The sequence below is a fragment of the Dicentrarchus labrax genome, unplaced genomic scaffold (genome assembly GCF_905237075.1).
Source record: "Dicentrarchus labrax unplaced genomic scaffold, dlabrax2021, whole genome shotgun sequence".
NCBI lineage: Eukaryota > Metazoa > Chordata > Actinopteri > Moronidae > Dicentrarchus > Dicentrarchus labrax.
In genome coordinates, this window is record NW_026136722.1 from 9,868,338 (window position 1) to 9,883,566 (window position 15,229).

General features: G+C 40.2%; 2 protein-coding genes and 1 non-coding gene across 6 annotated transcripts; 1 reads left to right on the top strand and 2 right to left on the bottom strand.

Moving 5' to 3' along the window:
- Positions 1-2,859: 2,859 nt before the first annotated feature.
- trnal-uag (transfer RNA leucine (anticodon UAG)) lies at positions 2,860-2,941 on the top strand. The gene has a single exon. It is a non-coding gene; the product is annotated as a tRNA-Leu (tRNA).
- Positions 2,942-8,373: 5,432 nt separating this feature from the next.
- Positions 8,374-10,188, bottom strand: cenpx (centromere protein X). 2 transcript variants are annotated; one of them, XM_051389006.1, is made up of 5 exons: positions 10,086-10,188; positions 9,593-9,644; positions 9,442-9,495; positions 9,268-9,356; positions 8,374-8,560 (listed from the first exon to the last, which is right to left on the bottom strand). In XM_051389006.1, exons 1-5 carry the CDS (start codon positions 10,170-10,172, stop codon positions 8,546-8,548), a joined length of 297 nt encoding a protein of 98 aa, XP_051244966.1. In that variant the 5' UTR covers positions 10,173-10,188; the 3' UTR covers positions 8,374-8,545. The 2 variants fall into 2 exon arrangements, with proteins under 2 accessions (XP_051244966.1, XP_051244967.1); XM_051389007.1 differs by lacking the exon at positions 9,442-9,495.
- Positions 10,189-10,481: 293 nt separating this feature from the next.
- LOC127356885 (heterogeneous nuclear ribonucleoprotein A0) lies at positions 10,482-15,082 on the bottom strand. Of its 3 annotated transcripts, none has more exons than XM_051388946.1 (5): positions 14,400-15,082; positions 14,188-14,279; positions 13,983-14,078; positions 13,716-13,859; positions 10,482-10,784 (listed from the first exon to the last, which is right to left on the bottom strand). In XM_051388946.1, the coding sequence occupies exons 2-5, from the start codon at positions 14,272-14,274 to the stop codon at positions 10,662-10,664; spliced, it is 450 nt and encodes a 149-aa protein (XP_051244906.1). In that variant the 5' UTR covers positions 14,275-14,279; positions 14,400-15,082; the 3' UTR covers positions 10,482-10,661. The 3 variants fall into 3 exon arrangements, with proteins under 3 accessions (XP_051244906.1, XP_051244907.1, XP_051244905.1); XM_051388947.1 differs by lacking the exons at positions 13,716-13,859; positions 13,983-14,078; positions 14,188-14,279; positions 14,400-15,082 and adding exons at positions 10,937-11,080; positions 11,194-11,289; positions 11,399-11,490; positions 11,611-11,716; XM_051388945.1 differs by lacking the exon at positions 10,482-10,784 and adding an exon at positions 13,078-13,557 and having other exon boundaries at positions 14,400-15,078.
- Positions 15,083-15,229: the final 147 nt, after the last annotated feature.

Below are 15,229 nucleotides of genomic sequence, written 5' to 3' on the forward strand. Positions count from 1 at the left end.
TCAACAGCCCAACACCCTAGGATACCCATGCATAAAAATAAAAAAAACCTGTGTGTTAACTTTTCTCATGACCTCAGTGTGATTGGGCATGAAACACCTCTATTTGGCACTGAATTAGTGTTCATCTGTTCCTTACAATAGCAGTTTTAACAGACGATACATACCCTAAATATTACTAATAATTAGAAAAGAAAATAACTCATTAGAAAATTAGAGAATTAACTTATGTGTGACAATATTCTTAAGAAATCCCTTAATTTTCATACTTTATGGTTTCGTTATAACAAGTCGTGCTATTTGGTGGATGATAAACAACTAGTCAGACTAATTCATTACAATACTAAAGATTTATCCGCAAATGTGAAGGCTTGCTGATATCCTCTCGTTCATATTACTGTAAATATCTTTAGGTTTTTTGGCCGCAATTAGAAAATATCACTTTGGGTTGAGTCAACATGTGTGTGTGTTCTTCTGCAATTATGACGACTTAATAATTAATGGATTAATGAAGAATAAGTAGCAGCCCTAGTGTTTCTGACAAACGTGCATCCCAGAGATGATTGAGAAAAGGCATTCTTTCGATCATGTTTCTTTTGTAGTTGATAGATTTTATATAATCGCTCTGAACCACGTCTCTGTTGGATGCTTTTTCTTTTAAAAAGGTCTTCAGGTCTCCAACCCAGAAAATAGAAACCAGCAGCTCCTGTTAGAGACTGTAATCAAAAGCACATTAGTTGTGAATTGTTAGTAATGGTACTATGCATTTCAGTTCAGTTTATATTGAATGTTCAGGTGTCAAACAGGAGGGGGACAGTGGATTATACTGTGTAGTTATGTGGTTAGACGGATACAGTGTTGATATAATCAGTGTTGGTTAATCTGGGACACCTCACACCCTGTTGTTAACACTGAAATGCCACACTAAATTGCTTGTTTTCTTCTTTGTAGATTTTTCCCCGAGTTCTCCTGTCAGGCAGCAATTGTAAGTCAACTAAGTCCTCACTCCCACGCAGCTCCACAGCTGAGTGAGCTGGGGTTCCAGTGCCAGGGGTGGTAGCTCCCTGGTGCTATTAGGCAGCAGGATCCGTGCTGGATGGGGGGAAATGGAAGAGGACCAGGGGACACCTGGCCTTTTCTCTTTGGGCACTCAGACATGTCATGGCTTTGCCTCCTGACAGAATCAGGATGCAGGATATTGCCCTCCCATTGATCCTCAGCTCCCATGTAGTGTATCAATGCATCAGAATCACCGGGATATCTGGTAGCAGTGGACGGTCCTGCCTCCACTCTGTGAGTCATTCGGAGTCTCTTATATATGACAGAAGATTCGTTTTTAGACCAAATTAAGCACCTACACCCTTGAGTCATTTAGTGTCCTAACAAGACTGATTCAAGCATGCTGACAACTTTTCCGTTGGATAATATCTCCATATTAAGGCTGACTGAAAACTTTGAGATAGAGTGGGGGTAGAAGAACAAAAAGTGGAAGAGAAAGGAGTTCATCCAACAGTGCCTTAGTCTGTCAACATAACAGCCTCTGCACAGTAAGTCAAATTCAAAGCAGCGTCTCTCTTTTCTTTGCCTGCTACATCTCTCTCTCAGTCTCTGTCTCAGCGTGTTTCATCGCAGGGTGAGCGATGGAGTGGTTTTAGAACATACCGGCGCTTTGTTTTATGTACAGAAAAGTAAGAGCACCAGCGGCCCCTTTGAGGCCCTTTCAAATTTATTGTTGTTTTTCCTTTTTAAATTACAGCTCATTGAGAGTGGATCTGCTTTGCTGTTTTTGGAGAGGGTTTACATTTTATGTCTGGAAACAAGTGTTGCCCCCTCCTCTATGTCAGTTGACGGTAAAACAACAAGAGCGGTGCAATGTACCGTCTTCAAAGATCAGGGATCGTCTCGTGTTGGACCCTCTTCTTCTGTATTCTTATTTGATTATTAAAATATTCTCACTAAGAGCAAAAATCAAACCATGTGATTTGCGGACCTATTTCAGAGCTCAAACTGTCCCCTATAGCAGTAACCATCCATCATCCAAGTTGTGTGATGTGCATTAACTCCTTCCCCTTCTCTTGCTCCTTCCAGGCCAGCGTGTTTCCAGCAGCTCTGGTTTATTTCCAGTCTGGTGTGGAGACAGGCTGGTAAATCACCTCTCCTGGTCGCCCTGTTTTCATGTCAGAGAAACAAAAAGAGCCTCAGTTGCCTCTTCCATTTGTCTTGCTCTCAAAGAGAAAAAGAGACACCTTGCGGTGGAGCACCCTGCTGTGTCTCCTATTGACCCTGGAGTTTCACCCTCCCTCCAGCGCTACAGGACTACATCTGTGCAGAAACAGGTGCGCCTTCAAAGTCTGAGGGTGAGCAGGAGTATCGGTGCAACTTGTTATATATTTTGAAATGAAACATTCATGTCAAAGATCAAATAAATTATTAAGGACAGACCTTGAGATCTCAAAGGTTGTGGTTCAGGATTTGTTTGAAGTAAATCGCTGTCAAATAAATTGTGATAGTGAACTTTGCTGCTACAGATCTTACATATTTCAAGCCGGTTTTATTAGCTTTGAGGACTAGAAGGACTGCTTGATCTGATCAATCATGTTTACTATTCTCCTGTGTTACATTGGACCAGGTTTGTTGTTAATAGTCTTGCTAGTGTAAGTGAAGCTTGTGGTTAGGCACAGCTGTGCTTAGGGCCTGATGCTAACACTAGCACGGCAACATACTCATAAAGACAACTTTAACATGTTAATGTTCAGCCGGTATAATGTTAATCATCAGCTTAGATTACTTTGTTAGCACGCATTTTTTAGACATTTAAGTAAAAGGCTTGACAACTCAGAGAAAAGCTAAGGGCATTTTTCAGGTAGTGTGGCCGAGTGGTCTAAGGCGCTGGATTTAGGCTCCAGTCTCTCAGGAGGCGTGGGTTCAAATCCCACCACTGCCATCTTAGCTATCTGTTAATGTGCCAAACCTTTAAAAAAAACACACAAAAAGACCCAGCCCTGTCAATTGTGATGTAAGAAGGGTGTGTGTGTGTTTGAAACCTTGCCCATCAAGAAAAGCTGGAAACTGAACCTAAGCTCACTGACTCACCAAAAGCATGTTGGTCAGCTTGTCAAATACTGGCAACTTTATTTCTTGCTGGACTTATGAAAGACCAATGAACAACTCAGAGAAAAGTTGAGGTAGCGGGGCTCACTCTTTACCCATAAAGACTTGATTAGTAAACCATAGATTTGCCAGCCCAAATCTCCCAAAAATGTAGCAGAGTGGCGCTGCGGAAGTGTGCTGGGTCCATAACCCAGAGGTCGATGGATCAAAACCATCCTCTGCTAACTGACTAAGCAACCATTTCCACAAGGGTCTTTGAAAAAAATTGAAAATCACAGCAATGGAACAATGGTTGCTTTGTTAACAAGTACAAGTGGAGTGATGAGTCCCATACCTGTCCCATGAGAGTGAGGCAATCTCTCTGCTTTGAAGCAGTATCACAAGGGATTACCGTTCAGGTTTGCACAAAACAGCAGACAGGAAGCTGTTAAAGACAAAGACCAACACTGCATCTTGACCTCTGACCCTTACATCCTGACCTCTCCTGCAATCTGACATGAACCCTTGTCTACATGAAAGCTGTCCTGTTGACTCACAGGGGCTAATTTAGAGTTCCGGTGCCCCCGACAACTGTGAGGACGGTCAACATGCTGCCCTCTAAGACTTGAGCATGGAACTTTAGAAAGACTAGTTTAACCCAATACGAACAGTGGGAAAGTACCCTTAACTTTTGTCTACACTGGCTTCTTTCAGACTTTTTTTTTTTTTTTAAATCTACGTACACTGAGAAAAACAATCTGACAGTGCAAAGCTGGTGCTAAAAACTCTAACATCAGCCTGATCTCAGCAGCAGCATTCACCACACAGTACGTATGGTGTTATTGCAGTGAATATTAGCCCGTCGCCAAGGGCTTCGCATGTCTGCTGATGAAGTCCTTTAACAAGTCTAACAAAGGCCAACCTCACACTGTGCCACCTGCCACCAGCTAAAGAGATTTTGGTCATTACTTGCTCCTTTTTAAATATCATCAAACATCAGCCCTTTCATCATTCCGAGGGCGTGACCTTCGGGTTCACAGCTTCTCTAAGCGTGACTGACGGATCTTGTGAGGGTCAGTGCTGGACTATTTTTATATCATTGCTTTTGAAGGGGCCTAAAAATAGAGCGCTCTGCTGACCTCCGGTCCAGTCGGCTCATTTGGGGTACGAGTCCACCCCCTCTACACACGCTCCTTTTGACGTCACCTCGGCCGAAGCTGCTTCTTTATTTTTAGCCGCTTCAAAAATTAATTGAATGGTCTTTTTTCGTTGAGTTTGTGCAGTGTTATGTAAGGGGATTAGTCTGTTGTTATTGCCTATGCCCTGACCATGTAGGCCACCACACAGACGAGGGAGGTGGAGACAGAGAGTAGAGAGGGGACTTGGGGTGGAAGAGGAGGGTAATGAAGTTAAGGTAGTAGTACATGGCTCCAGAAATAACCCAGCTGCGGGCCTAATTGTACATCTCTCTTGCTCCCTTTTCCCTCTTCAGCTGCATGCCAAGGTCTTTGACCTTATCATCCACCTCACTGATTCCGGAAGAATCCTTTCCGCCCCCCGTGGCTACCAAAGCCCCGGCCGATACACAGAACACAGCAGCAGACCATCTTCAGCCTCAGACTAACAGCCAAGCGCCACAACCAGTTAGAAGTGATCCCAGCAGAGCGCCCAAGTGGCTCAAACTGCCAGGTATGCTCTAATCATCCCCGTCGTGGGCCCCGTGGCTCCTTAACAAAGCTTAGCCTGAGGACCCCAGGCCCCTCAGAGAGGCCCGGGGCCTCCAGGAAACCCACATGTCACAGCAGTATATACAGTCAGCAGAGATGCTGCCTCTGTATTTGCATTCTCTCCACACACACACGCAAGCTTTCCATAAAACGCATGCACACCAAAATGCCTGCGACCGTGTTTTGTTTGTGTTTTTTTGACAGCGCTGTAAATGTTTGTAATTTTTCATGTGTGCATGAGTTGCGTGTGGAGGATCTAAGAGGAATGCTCTGTGTCCCCTGCAGCATTCCTCTATGGTTAGACAGCTCCATGACCATGAGGGGGCCACAAGGGCCTCTTGTCTCCTGAGCACTAATGCGTCACAGCCCCAGATCAAGCGCAACATGCATGCAAGCACATACATGCACACAAACAACTGACAACAGATGCATGCCATCACATATTTATTATATAATAATTATATAAGTACACACAAACATGTGTAATTGAAATGACAGGGGTAAGATCTGGCACTTACAGCAGACGACACCTGTAGCTTCTTTGTGGATTAAGATTTCCTGTTGTCTTCTGTCTTTGCATGAATTACAAGACTGCTGCGTGACGGTAAACCTTATTTGTTTTTTCTAGACTTAATACTATCAACCCAATGTTTTACCCAGGTTGGAAAAAGAGTTAAAAAGAGCAAAGACTTTCCTAATGAAAATGATGTACATGGTGCAGTAAATGTTTTTATGTACACATTAATGGTAAAAGTGAGTGTTTTACGTGCCCTATAAGCCGATAAACTTTGATGTAGCTTATACACTTCAGATTTTGCCCGCTTGGATGTTGTTACAACCATCTCTTCAAGGCCAGCAGCCAGGGAAAAGGGTGTATTATGATCACTTGTCATAGACGAGACCCTAGTTTGGGCCCGAGAAGAAAGGAGCTTTGAGATGAGAGAAAGTTTGCAGAAATTGGAGAATCTGTGTCATTCTAACAGAAAAAGAAAACAACCATAGACGAGTGATGGGGAATTAAGGAGTGAAATCTGACATAATCCTCCTAACATACCCTCAGAGGAACTCTCAGGACCGATGCGGACGACTCCACCCAGACAAACGTCACACAAAACCATGTTTACTGTAACCATACAGCCTTATCAGACTGCTTTTTATTTATCAAAACAATTTACAAAAACCCTACAGAGGACAGGTATTCCCAGAACTTGTAAGTGGACAGCGTTTACAATTGCGTAACTTATTTTTCAATCATAACCACTGATGCAAACTGTTCAAAGAGGATCAAGTTTGCCCTAAGACGACTCAATCACACTGATAAAAGAAGTTATTAGGCAATTTTAACTTGATCCTGGTCCTGCTGCTTCTATAAAATCAGTATTGATATTGATGGCTACAATCAGGCAGATATCTTCAAGCAATGATGAGAGCCTGATCCAATGTGCAACGCTGTCCAAGGACCAGCCAGAGGACTGGAGACAGATCAGTCTCTGTCTCCTGCAAAAGCTTCTCACTCCAGAGCTCCTCCAAAGCGTCTGGACTGGCTGTCGACACTCCCTGCCTTTAATGTATGATCAAGAAAAGCTTTAACTCATTACTCTCTTCAACGCCCCTCCCCATTCTTGTCCTAACTGCTTTCGTATGTTTAATAATACCGCCTTCAGATGTAATTTGTTCCACTAAGATGCATAAGGAGAAACGTTGTACAGTAGTGCACTTCTTTGCCAGTAGAGAGACCTTCCAAGAGCTGATATTGTGGAAAAAAAAAAAAGAATCAAAAAATCGAAAAAAAACAATCTGTGAGAGATCCAACAGAATAACTGTTTTTATTTCATCTGCAAAATTTGACAGTTGGAAAAGATCCATTTCATCGCTTGTAAAATCTCCCGAAAAGCTTTACACTACTCCTATACATCTAATATTTATATTTAAAACTCAAATTTATTAAAACAGCACCTTTGAGGTTTTACTTGTAGTCAGTTTGAAAGGGTTTAACATACAAATGTGAATTGGATTGTGCTGAGGTACATTCATTTCAAAATACTTAAGCATTGAAACATTATTAATATTATTCTGGAATGTTTTATAATTATTAGTTGTTAGTTATGTATGTACATTACTCAGTGTACACTCATATACAATATTCTTACTACCATATTCTTTTCTGCTCATAACAATGATATATATTAATATTATTGTACTGTCAAGTCTGTTTGTTTTCTGATCTTTGTCCTGTTGATTTTGTAATGTCATTGTAAAGGGCATTGTCACAATGTAAAGCTTTTTGTGGTCCCCAGGAAGAATAGCTGCTGTATTATTATGATTATACTTAATATACAATTATATCCAAAACTACACCGTTTAGAACATTTGTTTTTTTTACAGTTGCAAGAAGTATGCGTATATATTGTACCTTTTTGTTTTTGCAAGATCATTTGGTTTCATATGTAGTAATAAAACCTGAGTCTACCTGCAGCATTTCATCTGAGTGAGCAGGTCAAAGTGGTGGCTCTGTAGTGTAGTGTATTGTACTAGTCAAAACTAGAGGGCAGGACTTGCTGCTATGAATGATTAATTATTAACGCAACAAATGATTTACTTCACAAAAGGTTTTCTTTTTTTTTCCTTTTGTGCTAATGGTTCTCATGGCATCATTAAACTGAACATCACTCAACCAAACACACCTTCTCCTGAGGGCCTGCTGTGGACCTAACTCCTGGGAAACACAAATCCAGTCTGGGCCCTACTAAAAAGGTGCTGGGTCAAATTCCAGGTGCCGTGTCCTTGAGCACCTATCTGAGCCCTAGGCTCTTGACTTGAGCCTAAGTTGCTTCCAGCTGTATGTGAGCAGCATTTGTAAGCGTAGTGAGTCACCCCGAGAGCCACACAAATAAATAGTGTGAGGTGTTGTACAGCTATGCTGACTCATAGTGAAGACACGTTGGTCAAATACACCACTGGTGGAAAACCATCAGAGGCACATTGGTTAGAAAACCCCACATTACCCTCTCCCTCGCAGGCCCAACTTCCCCCTCTGCTGTGATGAAAGGAGAGAAAGCACCTCTACTACTCGCCTCTTTTGTTTATTTACCTTCAGAATTACACCCTGCTCTTCTTGGACCATGTTCCAATGTGTTTTGTTATGTTTCCTTTCAAACAGAATATCTATGCGTGTGGTCTCTGGCCATGTTTGGCTAACACATGCACACATTCGTGCATGCGCACTCCCATTCAACTTTCCCCCTGTGCCAGAGGTCCCCTTTGCCCTTCCCCCCACCTCTAACTAAACATCGCAGGACAGCAAAAGGGAACTTCAAAGTGGCCGGAGGGGGTACTCCTTTTTTCCTGGCACTTGTCATCATCTAAGGGACTGGCTGCTCCCCTTATTACTCTAATTGCTTCCAACTGCTCCAGGAGGCTTTGATGAAGGGCGCCATGGAGCATGCTGGAAGCACCTGTTGTTGCACAGAAGAGCACAGGTGGGCCTTATTGATGGTGGCAAGGAGGCGTGCGGACAGCACTGCTGCTTTCCACTTAAAATCAAACAACTCCCAATAAATACAGAACGAGGATCTTAATTTAATCTCAGATTTAAGTGATTATGAAATTGCAGTTATACAGAAAATATAAACATCAGTAAAACTAAAGTTGTAGGTGCAGGAACTGAAATTGTCGGATTGAAGGAGGAGGATGCGGGAAACACTCTGGCTCCATCTTGTGGCATCGCTGGGCTAGAAGTCCAGCAGCTGCATTGGAAAAGAGATTAAAGACTGAGATTAATATTAAAAAGTTAAATTAGTGCTTTAATGATGCACATGTGAGACCAATCTGTCCAATTTGCCCTGTATGTTCAACCAGCATTTTATATAACAAACAAAATACTAGCAGTTTGGGCCGGTCCAGCATGAGATATCAGGAAAATGGATTTAAATTAACTTATTTATTTAAAAACCACACCACTAGGCACCGAATCTCTCAAACTCACTGGTTATCTGAACCACAGAACAAGAGTAATGGCTCACACTGAATAATTTGTACAGTGATTAAAACTAGGACTGCACCATATGTTAAAAAGAGAGCAGAACTACAGTACTTCATTATAATCCAAAGAAATGTGCAGCCCTAATTAAAACACAAACTCCTATAAAGAATACTGACTCAAACACAAGAAGTTTGACAATCAGTGATCACATAGAAGGCCCTATACTCTCATGATGAGCTGTAATACAGGCAACAGGTGAAATAAGGTATGTGCATATTAGCTGCACCAGTAATCTGAAGGATCTTGAATTCAGGAGACAAACAAGAAGAGTACAGTTTCCTGAAATGCCTTGCTGGTCTAAACAACACATAAAGATCACACAGGACACCGGGGCAGCAGCCCTGGCACTGCTTGATTGTAATTTAAGCTCTTAAATGAGGCATTAAAACCAGATTTAGTTGAGCTACGCACCAGCTGAGGTAGGATCTTTTCAAAGTGCTCAATGTCTACTTGGTCACAGTCCTCAGATTCGGCTTGTTTCTGTGATCTTACTGCGGCCTCTGGAAAAATGAGACAACAAATTAAGAGATGCATCATCAAGCAATCAGTAGGATATGTACATCTGTATCCAACAGAACTCTATACCTTGGACAAATACTTTGAGCATCTCTGTCATGAGCAGCACAGCATCTCCACCTACTGTAACAAGAGTTTGGTTGAGCCATAAATAAACTGGGTTTTTTTTTTTGGTGGGGGGGTAAGTCTCTCATATCAGGAGATATATTATCAAACTTACGTCTGGTTTTGTCCTCCTTGAAGAAACTCGAGAGCAGTTTGCTTACCGTCTCCTGTAAATGAGGAGAATGGTGAACAAGCATATATCACTGCTTTTATCTTGCAACCTGCGGATGCGTTCTCCTACGTTGCTTCCCAATACAAAACTGCATTTGGAAAAATTACGATTTAATGGTTTTCAACTGTATCGGCGACCTACGCTGTTGTTATCCCATAACAGTGACACTATTTTGAATCTTCGTGAGCCGCTGTTTCATTCGGCGTTACATTTATTGTTAATCCACAGATCTGTACCTCAGCAAGGTGTAAAGTTTAATCGCCTGACAGACACATCAGCAACAATGTATATGGTCTGCTGGCGCGAAGGCTCAGTGGACAGAACAAATTCAGTTCAGCGAAACATAAAAACAATACTCATTGTTTTATTTAACCACAGGGGAAACCGAGTAAGTTTAACGATTCATAATAAAACGGAGCGACATCCTTGCGCCTACCTTTTTGAACCCGATTTCTGCGTCCCTCTCTGCCATGTTTTGTGACGTTGTGAGAGAATCTTGGCGCTCTGCGTAGGGATTGGTCATCGACGTCTGACGTCAGTCGCACCGCCCCCCACCGTAGCAAAGATTTAGCCAAATATTCAATTTAAAAATTAAAATAGTTAAGATTTTTGTGTGAGTTACATCACTTTGTGCTTATATATATATATATTTATCCCATATTAATTAATTACATTTGCAGTTCCTTACATGCATGGATTGCTCTACCTCATTGTGTAGTTACTACACACTGTGTTTGAATATTTAAACTATGCAGTAAACCTCCCACCTTTTAAATAAAGAGGCCAACATAAGGGGAAGGAAAGAACCTGAAAGCAAAAATAAAACTGAAGCTGACAGAACCAGTTATTTATTTATTTATTTATTTATTTACACAACTTTTGTTTTTCTTTACAGTGTTTTGCAGAGTGTGAACAGTGGCTGCAATAACATCCTTATGACCTTGACAAACATTAACAAACATAATTAGATTTTCAGAATCAGCTTTATTGGTCAGTGTTGCACAGTATTTGTTTATTCATCCATCTCGTCATCTAACCACTGAGCATCTTCCAGTATGTAGCCCAAACCCATTGAACGCCGTGGTCGAGGCTTAGCAACGACAGTGGTGACCTCCTCTTTTGAATCGCCGTCCATCTTAAAGGAAAGGATTTTTATACTCAGCGGATTATGACACAGAAACCAAAACCAAATACTGCTAATCTACATTTCTATTTTTATGTCCGTTATGAGAACAGGCATAAAACCAGCACCGCTCCAGCAGAAGGAGAGAAACATTTTAGACTCACCTTTGGACTAACAACTCGTTTCACTTCCACATCGCCTCCAATGTAGTGTGGACCAGCCCATTCTGCTCTGTCTGCTTCATCCTCTGTAGAAAACCTCACATAGGCCATCGCCTTATTTCCCCCCTTGTTGAGGCTCTTCTTAATCTGGAATCCAATTTAACAGATTTTAATTAGGTGACAAAATGTCCTAGATCTTTATAATTTGTACAAAAATATATACGCACAGGCAGTAAAAAAACAATATTTCCAGTCTTTACCTTGCATGCTGTGACGGTTCCCCAGTCTCTAAAGTAAACTCGTAGATATCCTTCATTTATACAGGGATTCAGCTCTCTTATAATCAATCCATGTTCCTGTTAAATGATAGAAAATCATGAGCTTCATGGCATATTGTAGCTTAGGTCAAAAAAATCAAACTAAGTGATGCTTCCTGTAAATATAAGAATGAGAGAAATGATTTACCAGCTCATAATTTTCAGCAAAAGCAGCTATTAGTTTCTTTGGAAGACTGATGTACACTCTATTTTTTAATTCTGTCTTCACTTCCATGTTATCTGGAGGGAAGAGGAGTTTGGAGTCAAAAGTCAAAAGTATAATATGTACAATTAGGAACATAATTCACAATCTAATGTTCTCAGCAGATAAAGTATGAAATGAAGAAAGCTGTCACTTACCAGAGGTCGTTACACAAAAGTTTTTTTAAGCCCTTGTTCCAAGTAGAGCAACTCAAAGTAGAGAGTAACCTGCCCTGGAGTGGGTTCATATAGTGTCTTCAACAAGGAAAACTTCCTCCTACTGTTATTTTTTCTTGTGGTTGGTTTCAGTGACAGATCAAAAAGCTGCCCATCTTGTTTAGCAGCCAGGGGGGAATGCTAAATATGTTAAAGCCAAAATGCACTATGCTATTAGGACATTTTTGACATTATTGACAACTTATTGAGCACTTGGTAATGGAGCTCCAGACTAAAAAGACCAGTGTGTAGGAGTCCACCTGACGCGTTTGCACTAACAAACCTGCAACTAACTGAACATCATTATCACGAGAAACACGAAGGTCCCGTCTACAGCCAGTGTTTGGTTTGTCTGTTCTAGGGGGACCCCGCTCCCTCTGTAGATAAAAATGACTCATTCTAAGATAAGGAAAAACACGATTTCTTATTTTCAGGGGATAATACACTAATATAAACATACTATAGGACGCCTTATTTAGGGCTGTGTTTATGTCTGTTTATATTCGTGGCCTATGTCCGGTTTCGAGTGGCAGTGTAGATCATCATGGTAGGGGAAATCTATACAGGCACAGGTACAAAAGGTAATCTAATCATGCGTGGGTGACAGAGAGGTCTCACGTTTTTTTACCGCTCGCACGATTATATGTTCAGCCACGCCAGTCATCTTATCATCACGGTGTGTTGGCGATATAAAAATACTATTTTTCCTGTAAGCTAAAATCCTGATTAAATGGGAACCTCACCCAAAGATAAGTACTGTTTGGACATCTATTCATGGAAGTCCATCAAAAACAAGGACTACTCACGCACCCAGATGTATGATTAAGTGCTGTTCAGGATAGTCATGCCTATATGAGTAATATACTTTGCTAATAGAGCCTCCTAAATGTTACACACTGGACCTTTAACATACAGTAAAGATGCAACACACACATCACACATTTATATATTAAAATAATTTCCTAATTCATTTACATTACTTTTAAAATGTTACATTTATGGATAGGCCTACCTCATTTTGTAGTTTACATACATACTCTATTTTAAAATATGTTTCATAGGACTATGCAGTTATTCTTTCTTTTGTGCGATCCTTCCATCTTTTAAATAAAGAGGCAACATAAGAGGAAGGAAAGATCTGAGAGCAAAAAAAAATTAAGCTGTCAGAACCAGTCATTATTATCCACCCAGGGTAAAAAAAAAAACAACAAACAAACAACATAAAATGTGCACAATATTAATCATTTCTGTACAAAACATACTTTTGTACGGCATTTTGCAGAGTGTCATGTCATTTATAAAATAAAAATCATGTTGTATTCACCAACAGTAGCTGCAGAAAGGGAGCGAATATCTATATGTACTATATATATTATTATATATTTTAACAGCCAATGACTTTGACAAACATTATTCAGAATCAGCTTTATTGGCCAAGTATGTGGACAAATACAAGGCATTTTACTGGCAAAACAGATGTGAATATAAATATATATAAAAAGTCAAATTATTTGTGTAAATAAACCACACAGAAAACAGCTTTATTATCCACCCAAGGTAAACAATAACAATTCACAACATAAAATCAGCACAATATTTATCACAGTAACTCACATTAAGGCTTTATAAATTGAATATTGTTAGTCTTAAGAATATTTTCACCCTGCAGCCTGTAGAGGATGATGGAGTCCCATTGATTTCTTTATGAGCTTATTAGTTTAGAATCTCTAAATTAATGTCCACAAAAAGTTGCACAGTATTTGTTTATTCATCCATCTCATCATCATCTAACCACTGAGCATCTTCCAGTATGTAGCCCAAACCCATTGAACGCCGCAGTTTAGGTTTATCAGCGACTGCGGGGACCCCCTCTTCTGAATCCTCCTCCATCTTAAAGACACAGCCAACCAATGCACACTTTTAAAATCCAGATACTGCTACATTTCTTTATACAAAATTGAAGTTTTCTCTTTTTTCATCTGTTACGAGAACAGGCATAAAGCCAGCTCTGCTCTAACAGAAGGAGAGAAAAACTTGTTGTGACTCACCTTTGGACTAACAACTCGTTTCACTTCCACATCGCCTCCAATGTAGTGTGGACCAGCCCATTCTGCTCTGTCTGCTTCATCCTCTGTAGAAAACCTCACATAGGCCATCGCCTTATTTCCCCCCTTGTTGAGGCTCTTCTTAATCTGTAATCCAATTCAAGAGATCAAGAGAAAATTGTTTAATTAAGTCTCCTGGATTTTCAGAATTGTCAACAACAACAAATATATAAGCACAGGCAGTAATAAAACAATACTTCCAGTCTTTACCTTGCATGCTGTGACGGTTCCCCAGTCTCTAAAGTAAACTCGTAGATATCCTTCATTTATACAGGGATTCAGCTCTCTTATAATCAATCCATGTTCCTGTTAAATGATAGAAAATCATGAGCTTCATGGCATATTGTAGCTTAGGTCAAAAAAATCAAACCAAGTGATGCTTCCTGTAAATATAAGAATGAGAGAAATGATTTACCAGCTCATAATTTTCAGCAAAAGCAGCTATGTGTTTCTTTGGAAGACGGATGTACACTCTATTTTTTAATTCTGTCTTCACTTCCATGTTATCTGGAGGGAAGAGGAGTTTGGAGTCAAAAGTCAAAAGTATAATATGTACAATTAGGAACATAATTCACAATCTAATGTTCTCAGCAGATAAAGTATGAAATGAAGAAAGCTGTCACTTACCAGAGGTCGTTACAGAAATGTTTTTTCAAGCCCTTGTTCCAAGTAGAGCAACTCAAAGTAGAGAGTAACCTGCTCTGAAGTGGGTTCATATAGTGTGTCTCTCAATGTCGCAAAGAGGAAATCTCCTCCTACTGTTATTTTTCTAGTAAAGTTAACTGGAACAAATTTAAGTGACTGGTCAAAAAGTTGCCCATCTTGTTCAGCAGCCATGCTGGCTTTGACAAAAAATGTTAAAACCAGCATGCAGTATGCGATTAGGGAATTGTTGACATTATTGAGCACTTGGTAACAGAGCTGCAGACATAATAGGAAGCTCATTATATTTGTTTTGCCTCTGTGGTATGAGTGAAATGTTTTAAAATGAGTGTTTGTTTTAACCAGTGAAATAGTAAAAAGTCTTAATTGTATCCCTTTTATCTAGCTCTTATCTGGACAGTATGTCTCAAATAAAATTGAGTTTAAAGTACTGCACCTTTTCCAGTTTGACTTTTAGATATATTTTTAAGATAATATCAGCTAAACACTTATTTGTCACTAAAGTATCTGACAAACAGATTTTTCAAACTTAAGTTACATGTTACATAAAGTCATGTTGAACGTTTTCTTTGAAGTCTGACCTGCTGTGATACTCTTTGGAGTGACAATAAAAGCTAATGTTCAGCTTCTGATACCCACCATTGTGGTGTATTTGTGCTAGTAATCAAATACATTTTTAGACAGCAAATTGTATGAAAAGAGTGCTCAGTAAACTTTGGATAGAGCTTCAAGAAGCAGGTTGCATAGCTGTAGGCTATGTCTACTATATGTGTGTGTTATTTCCTATTCTGCTG